This window comes from Crotalus tigris, unplaced genomic scaffold, assembly GCF_016545835.1.
Source record: "Crotalus tigris isolate CLP2741 ecotype Arizona unplaced genomic scaffold, ASM1654583v1 scf7180000019496.3020429, whole genome shotgun sequence".
In the NCBI taxonomy this organism is placed as follows: Eukaryota; Metazoa; Chordata; class Lepidosauria; order Squamata; family Viperidae; genus Crotalus; species Crotalus tigris.
Window position 1 is genome coordinate 868286 of NW_024097566.1, and position 14054 is coordinate 882339.

Genomic DNA, 14054 nt, shown 5'->3' on the forward strand with positions numbered 1-14054 from the left:
ATACTAATGTATTGTAAAAAGAATACAGTAGAAGCTCTTAGTCATTGAAAAACAGAATGACTATTCTGATATTCTTCTCCAAGTCAGTATTTAAACATCCTGATTTGGGTAAGGTTCATTAAATCCTTAAATTTTCTAAACTAAAGGAAGTACTTCTAGATACACCCGAACGAGAAATAAAAACTAGCAGTATCTGCAACAAGAAAAATCTTAAGAGATGAAGGGTTACAAGCCAAATTGGGACTAGCTGAAAGAGGAACGATTATGCAATGTAACTATTGCTTTTTTTTTTTTTTCAACAAACCGGGGAGGACTTGGGAAGTAAGAACAAAGCCCGGACTGGACTTTTGCAAATCACTGTAAATTTGTTCATTTGCAATACTAAGATCGATGAGCAATTTTCCTTGTTCAGAAATCCAGCTCGACTTTTTGTGTTGACTTGGGGAAAAAAAACTTGTATACTTTTAGTTTACTGAGGAGGGCGGTCTTCTTTAGTTGTACACATACACACCCGCATGCTACAACACGGGACGGGGCGACTCCAGGGAACATGGTAGTTCAGGGCAAAAGAAGTTTGCTGCAGAAACTTGTCTGCTGTAGCCGCGTCTGTCGGGGATCGACTGACGGACTCGGGTGTGTCACACGGCCAAACAAAGCGTTTCCTCTGGTGCGGTTTCCGAGCTCCTGGGCAGGGGGGATTCCTCAAAGTCGCCCCCTTCACATAGCCAGCACTTTCGTCTCCCAGGCAACCGCGCCTGCCGCAGATCATTATGGCAGAATTTTCAAGAAATCGGTGGAGGAGCCGGATCAACTCTGGGCCGAAGCCGCTCAAGGCATCACGTGGCACAAGACGTGGAATAAAACCATGGAAAGGAAAGATCCCTTTAGCACCTCTTGGTGAGTGGCCGACGTCATAAAAAGGAGCGTCATAAAAGTAACTGGGTTTCTTCAGCTTGTTGGCTCTGTCGGAACTTTGTAACAATTGGGAAAGCTTACTGCACGCCCTTTAGTCTCCGTATCTTTGGAAAAACTATATGGAGTTTCTACCGACCATATAGTTGTTAAGGCACGACGTTCATTTCAGGAAAAGATGGTACTGTTAAAAAAAAAGGCAGAATAAGCATCATCCATAAGATTTGTCAGAGTTGAGTTGCATTTTAAATATTGCTGGGTTCACAAATTGTGAATACATGTACTGTTGAAAAAGCTGTAGTGACTGCATTTCCGGTACATGTTGAAAATTTATTCACTTACCATTATATTGAGGGCAGTATATGAGTTAAGTACACCAAATTCTTATGCACTTGAATAGATAATTAACATGCATCATATGCATGAGATTAGACATGTATTTTGTGATTAGTTAGGTGTGAAATGAAAGCTTATCTAAACCAGGGGTTCCCTACATAATGCTCTCTGGAGATGTTTATAACACTGAAGCCAAAAGGTAATCCAAGAAAAAGTTGGTCTGATGTTCCTTCCATGTTATAGAGCAGAGGTGTCAAACTTGCAATGTCATGTGACGTCGTGACGAATTGTGACTTTTTTTTCCATTGCTGGCAATCCCGCCCATGGGCTGGCAGTTTGATACCCCTGTTGTAGATTGTTCTTATAATGTTAGCACAGTGAACAATTGTAATTGTAGGCAGGATTTTTTTTGTCATAGAACGCATCGGAACGGAGTTCTGGCACCTTTTTTCAACAGATTTTCCAGAATTGCATTCTTTTCCTATTGTTGCCCTTCCTATCTTCATTTGCTTTTGAAAATGCCCTGATGGCGATATGGTGCAAGTGGGGTCCCCTCCGGTGCTGTCTGCCTCCTCTAGGAGGAGCGATGTGCTGGAGCACTACAGCCAGAGTGTGACTTGATTGGCTGGATCGGACCATATGGTGTGGAAGCCGATGGTGGCGTGGGAGACACATAAACATGGAGGCCATCTTTCACAAGATGGTGAGTGAGCCTTTTGCCTTCCCTTACAGAAGGTGGGGTGTGAGGTTAAAAAGAGGCAAAGTGAGAGGAAAGAAAGGCAGCTGGCATGGAAGCTTACCCAACAGCGAAACTTTGCTGTTTCAGTTCCTTGGGTAGTTCAAAGGCTGGGATATCTATAAAAATCTCTTTTTAGTCTTTTATACTTTATATTCAAACTGCAGAAGCAAAGAATAAGAATAAAGTCAATGTCTTGTGGTTCGGAGGTATTATTATTATTAATAATATATATTAATTATGTATTGGTCAGATGTAAAGGTAGACCTACAGTATGAGGTTTAATCAGATCTATTAAATTGAGTTTAACTTAAAAGTAAATTAAAAGTAATCTGTTCACTGACAAAGTTTCATCTTTAATTTGTTTCAAGTCAATATCCACATTAAACTCCAAATGTAAATTTTTCCACATTGTTTGACAACTTAAAAATAATTCAATCTTTTACAAGCAACCAAATTTTGTTTTATTGGGCCAATTTCATTCCATATCAAAAGCTGACATTTCCACTCATTAAACTAAATGGGTATGCCAGTGGTAAATGTCCCAAAAGATTAATAAAACGCCTTCTTGTAATTTAAAGCTACACAGTGCATGGTAACATTAATAGTATTCTTACCTTGAAAAAAATCCTAGTCTTTTAGATAGAAGGGGTTTTTCAACTACAAAGGTAAACCTTGTAGGGTAAGCAAGATGGGTTGTATGACGTGTGTGAGTTCCGCCACACACACACACACACACACACACACACACACACACACACGTGTGTGTGTGTGTATATATATATTACAAAAAAGCACTGATTGTGGGAAACTTGGAAATTAAAAATGGTTACACTATGGATGATATCAGTCTTTAATTGCTTCTTTTTTCTTTTTTGTTGTTATAGCTGAGCTCTAAAAAACAGGTTTGTTTTGCTTTCAATAACACTGTAATGATTATGCTGATTAGTGAAGGTGGAAAAACCTTGGCTAGGAGAAAGTTGTCCTAAAGTTTTAACCTTTCTGATTAGAGTCAAGTAACCTGAGCTTACATAACCTGAACAAATATTCCTCCTATATTGATACTGAGTAAAATGGGCAAAGCATACTCGCTTGCTGGCATTTTTATATTGAATTAGTATTTGGAAATTATTTTTTAATATGATTCATGGAGTATTATTGCTATTAGTTTGCTGTTTCTTGGAAATATACATTTCTGTTGGCAAATGTAACAACCTAATTGTGTCAACAACTTCTGTGTTGACAGAGATTAAAAGAAAAAAAATCCCATTGCTGACCTGAGACTTGCTGAAAGCCTTATCATATACTCTGTTTTGCCATTTGAATGTGAAGTGAGGAATAATGTACAAAAGTTGTAGTTGCACTAGTTGTTGCTGCACTGGTCCTAAGAGGTTACATTTTCTTTTTTTCTAAATCTCTTTAACTATATTACGTAGATATTGCCTCCTAGTTTATAGGATGAATACTGCTTGAAGGCTTTTTTTAAAGTGCCTTTGAGTCAGTGTTGATTCCTTGTGATTGCCTGGATTAGTCCCTGCAGTTTACTTAGAAAGATTTCTGAAGTGGTTTGCTATTGCTTTCTTCCTAAGGCTGAGAGAGAAGGACTGGCTTTGGTGTGGTGGTTAAGATATCAGACTAGAAACTGGTAAACTATGAGTTCTAATCCCACCTCAGGCATAAAGCCAGCTAAGTCACCTTGGGCCAATCACTCAAAGTCAGAGATTGAGTAGGAAGAGTTGCTGTAGCCTGTAGAAATTCTTTCTCTCTCTACTGTTTGGTTTTGGGTGGGGCCTATGGACTAGACTGGTAATTCTGCCCACCCATCCTGCCACCCAACAGTCTCCCTATGTGAGCTGGTGGAGGTCCTCTCCTAAAACATTAATTCTAGATAACTTTAGCTTCCAGCAATAGGACTATCTTAGTAGGAACGTTCAGGACTATATAGCTGGTATGTCAATTGTGGTCTCAGCTTGTTACTGGCTCATCACCAGTAGTAACTATTTTTTTCTCCTAATGAAAATGTCTGAAAGTGTTATCTGTTATATGTGTTGCTTAGTTACATCACTTCTGGTTGAGATTTAAATGACAAATGTTTCTTTTTGCAAGTGAATGTGGATGTGTAATAGAATCATCTACCTATGGAGGATGATTGATTTCAGTGTATTCCAGAAGTTCTGTAGCTTTTTCCAGGGAGTTTGGTTGAGTTCCTCCAAAGATCTGAATACTAAGATATCTAGGATTGTACACATGATTACTTCTGAACATTCTTTCCCACTTAACAGAATTTGTTCAGCCTTATACCCATATAAGCTGTGAGTGATGTGGTAAGACAGTAACTTTTGCTATCATCCTTAAGTCCTATTCTTCTTGTGCAGCAGATCTTTTCTGAATGGTTTGGTGTAGTGCCTTTTGAAATCTGGCCTAGCTGGATATCTTATTCTGCTCCCAATATGACATGTTGAGTAGACGCTTTGAGACACAATTCACCAAATATAAAGTGAACCAAGATCTACAATTCTGACTGTTCAAGCCATAAAAATGTTTAGGACCCTCATTCAGATTTCTTTGAAGGGGTTTCACTTTATGAAGACCAGGTGATGTGGATAAGATATTTGTTGATTTTGGTTAGCATATTTTTGCTTGCTTCTTGCCCACCATAATATATTTCATGTATTAGACATGTTTATAATTATAATTTCCTCCCAACAAGAATAGTAGTGCATTTTTATTTAAAAAAAGGTCATAGTGAGACCACTTCCTAGAAAAAACCCCATAATTGAATCCAGAAAATCTAGCTAAAATCTTCTTGGATAAAATGTTTGAGTGTGTAGGGGCTAATTAAACATTCTTGGGTGGTACTGATTTTCCCATTGTAAATAGGGTTTGGAGCTGGTTTTGACATTGAATTGACCTTGGTTGTCCTGTTGGATACTTTTTGTCAAAAGAAAGATAGTGAGGTGGTGGAATTGTCACCACTCAGTGGCTTTTTGATAATATCAGTCATAGTATCTTCTGGAGAGCTACGCTAAGCTATGAGTGAGTGGGTCAACATTGAAATTTCAGTTTAATCGAGAGGAACCAGTACATATTTCTGTTTAATTGCATGGCATTTATGTTGTGGAATTCTACAGAGTTCTGTTTTATCCCTCATTCTGTCCATGAGCTATGTGAAACCACTGAGTGAGATGATTTCAAGTAAAGTGTTGTTAGTATGATGATGACACCCAGATTGACCTTTTTCTTAACCTTGGATTTAGATGAGGCAATAAAATTGCTGAACCAGAGCCTGGTTTGAGTATTAAGTTAAGTAAATGGCCTCTTTGGCAAGAAGCACCTTTATCTAACATAAGCTGGTACATCAGCTATGACCTTATTTGAAAAACCTTACCCTGTAATTTCTTTTTCAGACTGCTGATCAATGATAGTTCAGAAATATCAGTTTGTACAAAAATTGCAAGAAGACAATATGAACATATGATATCAGTTTCTTACTATTTCACTGACTGTTGCAGATTATTTCCAGTCCCAATTCAGAATGCTGGTATTAATTGTAGAGACCTTGCACTGTGAGAGAGTAGAATTTTTGAAGAACTGCTATTTTCATATCCTACTTATAGCTTAATGTAATCTTTGGAGGGCATGTTCTGAGTGTCTTGCTATGGAGTATGCCGTGAGTGCTGATTCCATTCATCAGTTAATTAACTGAATGGATGGCTTTTCAGTGATGGCTTCCTGGCTTCGGAATGCTGTCGCCAGTGAGGAACATCTCACACCATCTTTTCTAGGCCAGGAAAAGCAATTTTATTTTTGGAGATCTTTTAATAATGTATAATGCTGTTCTTATATTTTCAAGTTCTTATTGCTGCTATTAATTTCTAAGTCGGCACCTCTCAACATTTCTGCAATTTGGGACCACAAAACGCAAGTTTGGAAACTGCAAGAACAGTCCAATTAAACAAATTTCTCATTATATATTTTTTTCTTTGAAAGCAAAGGAATTCACCTTTTTGACACATAAAGTAAATGGGCAGAACTGCATTTGTATCCCTTCCCATCTTATCAGTTTTAAAGGCCCTTTTAAGCTAACCTCAAAATCAAAAATGAAATTCAAAATTAAATATCTATTACAGTGCTTCTCAACCTTTTTAATGCCGCAACCCCCAACTGGTCGTAAGTCGAGGACTACTCAACCAGTCGTAAGTCAAGGACTACTCAACTGGTGCAGCACCGTTTGCAGAATGGGACTTTTGGCGGGTTCAGCAGGGCAGAGACAGCCTGGACAATTCCTATTGGCTTTTGAAAGCCAATAGAATAAAAGGGAGTAGCACAGCTAAGGAAAAGGGGAAAAAAATGGCGGACTGCGTTGGTTGGTGACCCCCGTGAAATGGTCGTTTGACCCCAAATGGGGTCCCGACCCACAGGTTGAGAACCACTGATCTATTATTTCAGGTGGGGGCAGAGGCAGCAAACAGGCTCAAGTCAGTCTCTTCTGATCAGACTATTAGAAATGGATTAGCAGTTCACTAGCCAGAGACCCTCTTGGCCTTCAGCTCTGCTTTGCCATTTCTAGCAACGCTTATCTGGAAATAGTGCTGGGACAATCTGCTGAGGCTGTTGAATATGTGAAGTTGTAGCAGATCATCTCTGGAGCACCATGCATCTCCAATAGCCTGCAGACCACACTTGGAGAATTACTGTGCTTTATTTTTTTTATTGTTCATCTGTATTTTATATAACATTTGAATGCATGTTTTATTGATTGCTTTCACCTACTGTTTTAATTGTTTATTTTTTTTTTGTAAATTGCAATGAGACTTTTAAAATCAGAAGGGATATACTAATGCAGGGGTGTCAAACTGCTGGCCCGCGGGCCAGATGCATCATAGCAAAATCACGCCCACCCCATTGCTGGCAGTGGCAAAAAAGTCGCGATATGTCACGACAAGTCACATGACATTGCAAGTTTGACACCCCTGTACTAATGTAATACCCTATAAACTCATAAATAGCAATTGGCTAAGTATTTATTGCACACTTAGCTATAAACCACTCCATATGAGCACACTTTATAGTCATCATGCATGAATCACTTGTTGAAAATTAACTTGTCATACATTGGCTTTTGGATCCTATAAATCTATTGTTTATAGGGGCTAATGTAGATTGAGGGATTCTTTCTCTAGAAAAATTGTTTTTCCTAGCGTAAAACATCACAACTCTTATTAGTGACATTGAAACTCTGTTGCCTGTCATCTCTTTTTTCTCCTCATCTTTTTTTTTCCTGAGTCTGTCTGGCACTGTTCAGGTTCTTAATTTCTCTCTCTCTCTCTCTAATAGAGAAGAACATGCTATAGGTGCTTAGCTACAGGTAAGTAATTTAGGCTTTCCCTTCATGATGTTTTTTCTTAAATAAAGTTTATTTTTATTTTCCTTCATGCAAATGCAGTTTCAAAAATACTTTTGTAGCACCAGTCTCGTAGGGAATGCTGAAGTCCGGGCCCTCCTGGCCTCCTCTTGACCTGGCTGACAGTCCAAAAAGGTCTCTTACTTTGGCACCTCTGCTTAACAGGGGCACGTAGTGCGGTGATGCTCAGTCACGGTCAGTAGCCACTCACGTGAGGCGGTGATGGTCGATCTCAGGCAGTAACAGCTTACAGGGGATGATGGTAGTCAGTCCCTGGTAACAGGAGCCGGCGTGGATGATGGTAGTCAGTCTCTGGTAACAGCAACTTGCATAAGATGATGGTAGTCAGTCCCTGGTAACAACAGCTTGTGTAAGATGATGGTAGTCAGTTCCTGGTAACAGCTGCTTGTGTAAGATGATGGTAGTCAGCCCCTGGTAACAGCAGCTTGCGTGGAGTGCAGGTTATCAATCTCTCTCTGGAGCTTACAGGGACCTTCCTTCTCCACTCTCCTTATCTCTCTCTGCTCTCATTCCACGTAATCCTCCCCTTCTCTGTCTTCTTTGCCTCTTCCAGATGGTTCTACAGAAACCACTCTATTTCCCCCCTCCCTCTAACTTTTCCCCATTAAAAATACATTCAACCCTATCAAACTCTTCCCTCACTCTTCCGCCCAGCTTACCCCAATGAAGGAAAAAAAGTAAAACTTCCCCAACCTACCCTCTCTCCCTCTCTTCGTCCAGCTTGCCCCCAACAAAGAAAAAATGATAAAAGACTCCACTCCCCCCCTCTCTCCATCTGGCTTGCCCGCAATGAAGAAAAAGAAAAGGACACAAAACCCCACGTTCTTAATCTCTCTCTCTCTCTTTCCACCTAGCTTATTCTTAATGAAAAAACTCCAGCAAACTACTCTCTCTCTGTGTCTCTTCTTCCTGCTTGCTTCTCCGACATCCAAAAATAGCCACTTTCCTCTTTTTTCCTCCTCCCAGTCGACTTCCTCCTCCTTTTTGATCCCTTCCAAGGGCCATGCCCCACCGCCAGACCAGCAATGGCTGCCAGAGCTTCTCATTTCCCTGCCCAATCTCGCCCTAGCTCTGCTACACATTCCCCCCACCCAAAAATTCTTTGGTTCCCCCCAAAAATAAGAAATACTTACCAAGAATCTGAGGTATCTGGAAGTAAATTGGAATTTCATCTAGCAGTGAGTATTACTTCTTCTGTGCTGTGGCCCAGAGCATCATATGTCAATCTTCTAATTGGGTGTATCACCCATTTTGGTCTCTGCATTTTGGGCTTAGCTATAATGCGAGAGTCATCCTCCCGTACTTTTCACCTCTAAGGGTCTCCGGGGCTTTAGGCCCTTTCTCTAATTCTGGCGATTGTGAAGCATATGGCATATCTAGGCCTATCTCCATAGACTCCTCCAGCCCTGGGGCCTCTGGAGCTAATAGTACTTCCTCCTGTTCCGATGGCTCCTCAGATTGCTCATCCACCTCAGGTTCTCTGAGAGCTTTTCCCCATTTAACTACAGACTCAGTGACATCTGGCCTAAGCTGTTCAAGCCCCATTTCAGTATCCAATGCGGGGGAGGTGTTCCAATGTTTTCCAATGACCACAACCAACCCATACAACTCTCTTCCTCCTCGTTTTCTCCTTCCATGGGTGAATCAGGTTGTGTTCGAGTCTCTGGTCTTCTTCTGATTGAGCAAGGTTCAGTTGCTTTTGAAACAGTTGACTCAGAAGCTCGTATTGCCTTGTTTAAAGGCAATAAATTATTTCGGTGCCATGCTTTCAATGGCCCTGGGCTCCCTTCTGGTTGAATCTGGTACACTGGCAATCCATTTAACTTCTCAATGTATGGCTGAGAACCCCATCGATCTGCCAATTTATACTTCCCAGGGAGACCTAGATTCCTCAGTAATACCTGATTGCCAGGTTGCAGATCCTGAACCCTTACCTTCAGGTCATAGTTCCTCTCATTTCTCTATTCTTGAACCTCTGCAACAGCTGAGGCCTTTTCATATGCCATCTTCAAATTCCTCCTCAACCTGTCTACATAATTGCGATATGACCTAAATGAGGTATTATCCATTGAAATGCCAAATGCTATATCTACTGGCAGTCAAGCCTCCCTGCCAAACATCAATAGATATGGAGTAGCATCATTTTTTGTGCTATTATATGCATGTACAACAGTAGAAATATGTTGTGTCCAATGTTGCTTCTGTTCTGCGGTCAGTGTCCCCAGCATGTCAAGAAGGGTACAATTGAACCTCTCAGGCTATGGGTCTCCTTGTGATTGATAAGGGGTGGTGCGTAACTTTCAAAGCCCAGTATGTCCAATAGTTGTTTGACAAGCCTGCTTTTGAAATCTCTACCCTGATCGGAATGTATGCGCTGAGGTAGCCCATACTGTACAAAGAACTTCTCTACAAGTACCTTGGCTACTGTAATGGACACTGATCCTTTGTTGGAAAGGCTTGTGCATAATGAGTGAAATGATCAGTCACAACCAATGCATTTCCCCGTCCACTTGTATCTGGTTCCAGATAGAGGAAGTCGATGCAAACTAGATCCAGGGGCCCATGGCTTTGTAGGTGGCCTATCGGTACAGCCCTGGATGGTAAAGTCTTTCTTTGGATACAGCGCAAGCAGGATCAACAGTAGTCCCCAGCCTCTGTCTTTATACAAGGCCAATAAAACCAGTCCCTCACTAACTTGAAGGTCTTCTCTGGCCCCAGATGTCCATGCTCATCATGTAGCGCAGTCAACACCGCTTCTCTATATTTTTCTGGAAGCAAGAGTTGCCACTTCTTGGGCCCATCAGAAGGACCCTTCTGATAAATCACACCATTTTGAAGCTGTAAACTGTTCCACTCTCTATACAACACCTGAGCTCCGCTCGACGGGTCAGTGAGTAAAACCTCTCGCTGACCATTTCTCAAAGCCCTTTCAGACAGGCCCCAAAGGGGGTCTTCCGCCTGGTCTCTTTTCAAATCTTTCTTAGTCAGAATAAACATACCCTCCCCTTTAACTTGAGTGAAGTTACAGTACAGTTTAGGGATACCTGCAGTAGTGACCCCTAATGCTTCCGCCCCAATTGCTCTTTGAACTCAGTGCTCAACCCCCTGATACAAAGCTTGAATACCGTCAGAGATCAATCGGACCCATTCTCCAACATGAACCTCTGGGCTGTGAGGTCTCCTCGACAGGGCATTGCATCCCTGTTCCTCACACTCAGCCAGTACCTCAGACTAAACCTGAATCTGGAAAGGGCTGCTAGCCACCGATGCCCCATAGCATTGAGTTTAGCGGTGGTGAGCAGGTACGTAAGTGGGTTGTTGTTTGTCTTAACCTCAAACTCTGATTCATATAGGTAGTCCTTTAACTTATCTACTTCTGTCCACTTAAGTGCCAAAAATGCACTTTTGACACTTTTGGGTGGGATAGTTCTTTTCTGCTGAAGTTAGGCCCATGCTGATGTATCCAATGGGCTTCAGATGTTTATCATGCTCCTAATACAATACCCCCCAAGACTATCCTGACTAGCATCAACATGTAGTTCATATGGCCGGTTAGGATCTGCATAAGCCAAGATGGGTGTTCGTAAGCCTCCATTTCAGCTGGTCAAAAGCTTGCTCACACTGCCCAGTCCACTCTGCCTGAATGGATTCCTGAGACATCCTGGGCCCCTTATTTTGATGGGCCTAGTTCAAACGACTAGACACATCCTCTATCTCTTCATTTTTTAACAAATCATTAAGAGGATGAGCTATCTTTGCAAACCCTTCAACAAACCTCTGATAATATGAACAAAACCCCCAAAACGATTGCAGTTCAGCCACATTTTGGGGTTTGGGCCAGGAAACAATGGCCTCAAGCTTTGTGGGGTCAGTTGATATCCCTTCTGCAGAAACAACTTGACCCAAATATATAACAGATGGTTAGTAGAATTGGCATTTCTCCAATGACAGTTTCAACCCTTCCTCATGGAGCCTTGTCAATACCTTCTCCAAGCACTCCTCATGTTGTTCCAAAGTCTCACCAAAGTCAATAATACCATCTAGGTAGACTAGCACCTCTATCAAGTTCATGTCTTCCACCGTCCACTCCATAAGCCTCTGAAAAGTCTCCGGGGGCCCTGATACCGTTGAGGCATTTGATTGAATTCATAAAATCCCAAGGGACAGATGAAAGCAGTTTTCTCTCTATCTTCTGGATGCATGGGAATCTGATGATAGCCACTCCTTAAATCCAGCACACTAAACCACTTTGCCCTGATAGACACTACAAAGCATCCTCTACTCGAGGTGTTGTGTACTGGTCCGGAATGATCTTCTGATTGAGAATGCAATAGTCTATACACATTCTCAAGGATCCATTCTTCTTCTGAACCACCACTATGGGAGCGGTATAAGGGCTTCGAGATTCTCTGATGATCCCAGTCCTCTTCAACTCTACTAAATATTCTCTAAGATCATCTAAGTCACTCAAGGGAATCCGCCGGGACCTCTTTCGAAAAGGCTTATCCTCCTGCAAACAGATTACATGTTGAGTGTCCTAGCACAGCCCACATCAAATTCATCTTTTGAGAACAGGTGTTGCCACCTCCAAAGCTGGTCTTTAGCCCTCTCTCGCCACTCTTGAGAAAGCTGCAAATTCTTAGGATAGAATTGATTGATTGAAACCCCACTGTCAGTCTTTTCCCTAGTATCAGGAGGCACAATTGGGATGGCTAGGCTCACCTGCCCCAACAACATCCGATCTCTCAACCTCACAGGGAGGTTTGTAATATTCCAGACTCCAACTGAAATCCAACCTCTGGCCTGCCGTAAGGCCTTTGTAGGGACCAGCTCTGGAATTACCACCACTCTGGCATCCTCCCTTCTAGGATTGGATTTGAGGAAGAGGTAAGGGCCAGGCTGTTCCCAGTCTAATCTAACAGGCCTGCAGACACTCCACCTCCCCTGGTTGTAGTATCCTCTTTGCTCAATCTAATTTCCACAATTGCTCCATCCCCTCTGCCGGGCCCTGTTGCTCAAGTGTCGGTATGCTGTCTGTAGTGTGGGATGAACATCCCCTATAACCGAGTCATTCCCTGTTGGGACAATTGGGGTGAGCAAACGCCTAACTAAATTGGTATTCATCCCAACAATCAATGAGCCCTGGCTAGCTCCTGGGAGATGGGTACACACAATGACCAAGGTGTCGAAAGTCACTGTGTATCCAGCAACAGAGGACTCAAATGTTAGCTGGATAGGCAGATATCCATCATATGGGAACTTCTCGATTCCAGTGCCCCAAATCTTCAAATCACACAGCTTCTGTATGGGTATATAAGTCAGATGCCTATCATAAAAATCCCAATATAATAATGTCACTTGTGCACCTGAATCCAAGAGGGCCCTTCCACTTGTACTGGCACCATCGGAGAGGGGCCCATCAGTTGTTTAGGAATTTTGGCAGTGAGAGACTCAGCATCTGGCTCAACAGCCCGTACTTGAGTCAGCAAAGGCTGTTGCTGGGATCCTGTCACTCTTGACTTCGAGGGGCTCTAAGATATGGGGGTCTCTTGCTAAAGATGGTGCTCCCATCACCCCCATCACTGATGGGAGCTTTGGGGGAGTTCCACTCATGGGAGGTAACACCCAAACCTATCCTCGGTCACCCCTTTGATTGGGGCTAGCTGATATTGCTGGGCACCCAGTTGCCTCCCTCCCTGGGGCCCTCGATAGTTTCCTGACTGAACTGAATTTCCTGATCTTCTATACGGTTTTGTACAAGTACGCCTGTAATGTCCTACACCCCCACAGTTGTAACAAATCATCGGCCTTGCCGGATTGTCAGCTGAAGTGGAAAAGTCCATCCCTGCACTAACTGGTCTAGCCCGGCCTCCATTCAAGGGTGGACCACCCATTGCCATCCATGAGGCCATCATCTTGGATCTGAGCTTGCATAGTTGTCAACTGGTCACCATCATCTCCACTCTTCCTCACTCTGAGGGCCATCCTGATGATGAATTGGCTGTAGCCTCTTTAGCCTCGTCTACTACTTCCGTCACCCTAACTCTCCTTATGAGCTCATTATACCCCCAGATATCACCTTTAGCTTCAGTCTTTATTTGATTCCAGACTGGGTCCAAGACTAAGGCACCCCAGGAAAGTTGCTCCAGCCGGGCTTGCTCCACTTCACTGGATCCAGGCCCCCCCCTTTCCACAACCTGGTATAATAGTTTGTTCAGTTGTCTTATATACTCAGACAGCTTTTTGCCTCTCTTCTAATACATGTTGTCAACACTGTGACAATGGATGTCGTCGCTCTGACAACTGAGAATCAGCAGCCATTTTTACTTTTGCTTCTAACGTGCCTTTTCTATTCTTTTAGAGTTCAGATGTAGATGGGGTAAATGCTTGAGAGTTTAGCTAGCCATAACAATGTAGAAGTGTGGGAACTCAAGGACATGGTCTGATAAGGTTTTGGCGGGCTGAGGAGTTGGTGAGAATAGCCCGCATCTTGCATTAATTGGGAAATGTGACTTATGACAGCGTTTGTGGGGTAGGTGTTTCAACTTTGTATCTGGGGGGAGGGAATCTCAGTTTTGGGTTCAACTATGTATGTGCCAATACTTTGTTTCCTAATAAAATGTTCTCTAAGGAAGAATTGTTGTC

The 14054-nt window shown here is 42.4% G+C and overlaps 1 protein-coding gene across 3 annotated transcripts in view; it reads left to right on the forward strand.

Moving 5' to 3' along the window:
- Window positions 1-466: 466 nt before the first annotated feature.
- The window catches only part of ACSS3 (acyl-CoA synthetase short chain family member 3), a 74657-nt gene continuing 61069 nt past the window's right edge, over window positions 467-14054 (forward strand). For 2 of the 3 annotated variants that reach the window (XM_039362928.1, XM_039362929.1), the window contains exon 1: window positions 1592-1951. Coding sequence is in view for 1 of the 3 variants with exons in the window: in XM_039362927.1 (XP_039218861.1) it covers window positions 551-897 (347 nt within the window). In the remaining 2 variants the exon portion in view is untranslated. Of the gene's footprint in view, window positions 898-1591; window positions 1952-14054 lie in introns of those variants that run through there. The other variant, XM_039362927.1, reaches the window with a different exon arrangement.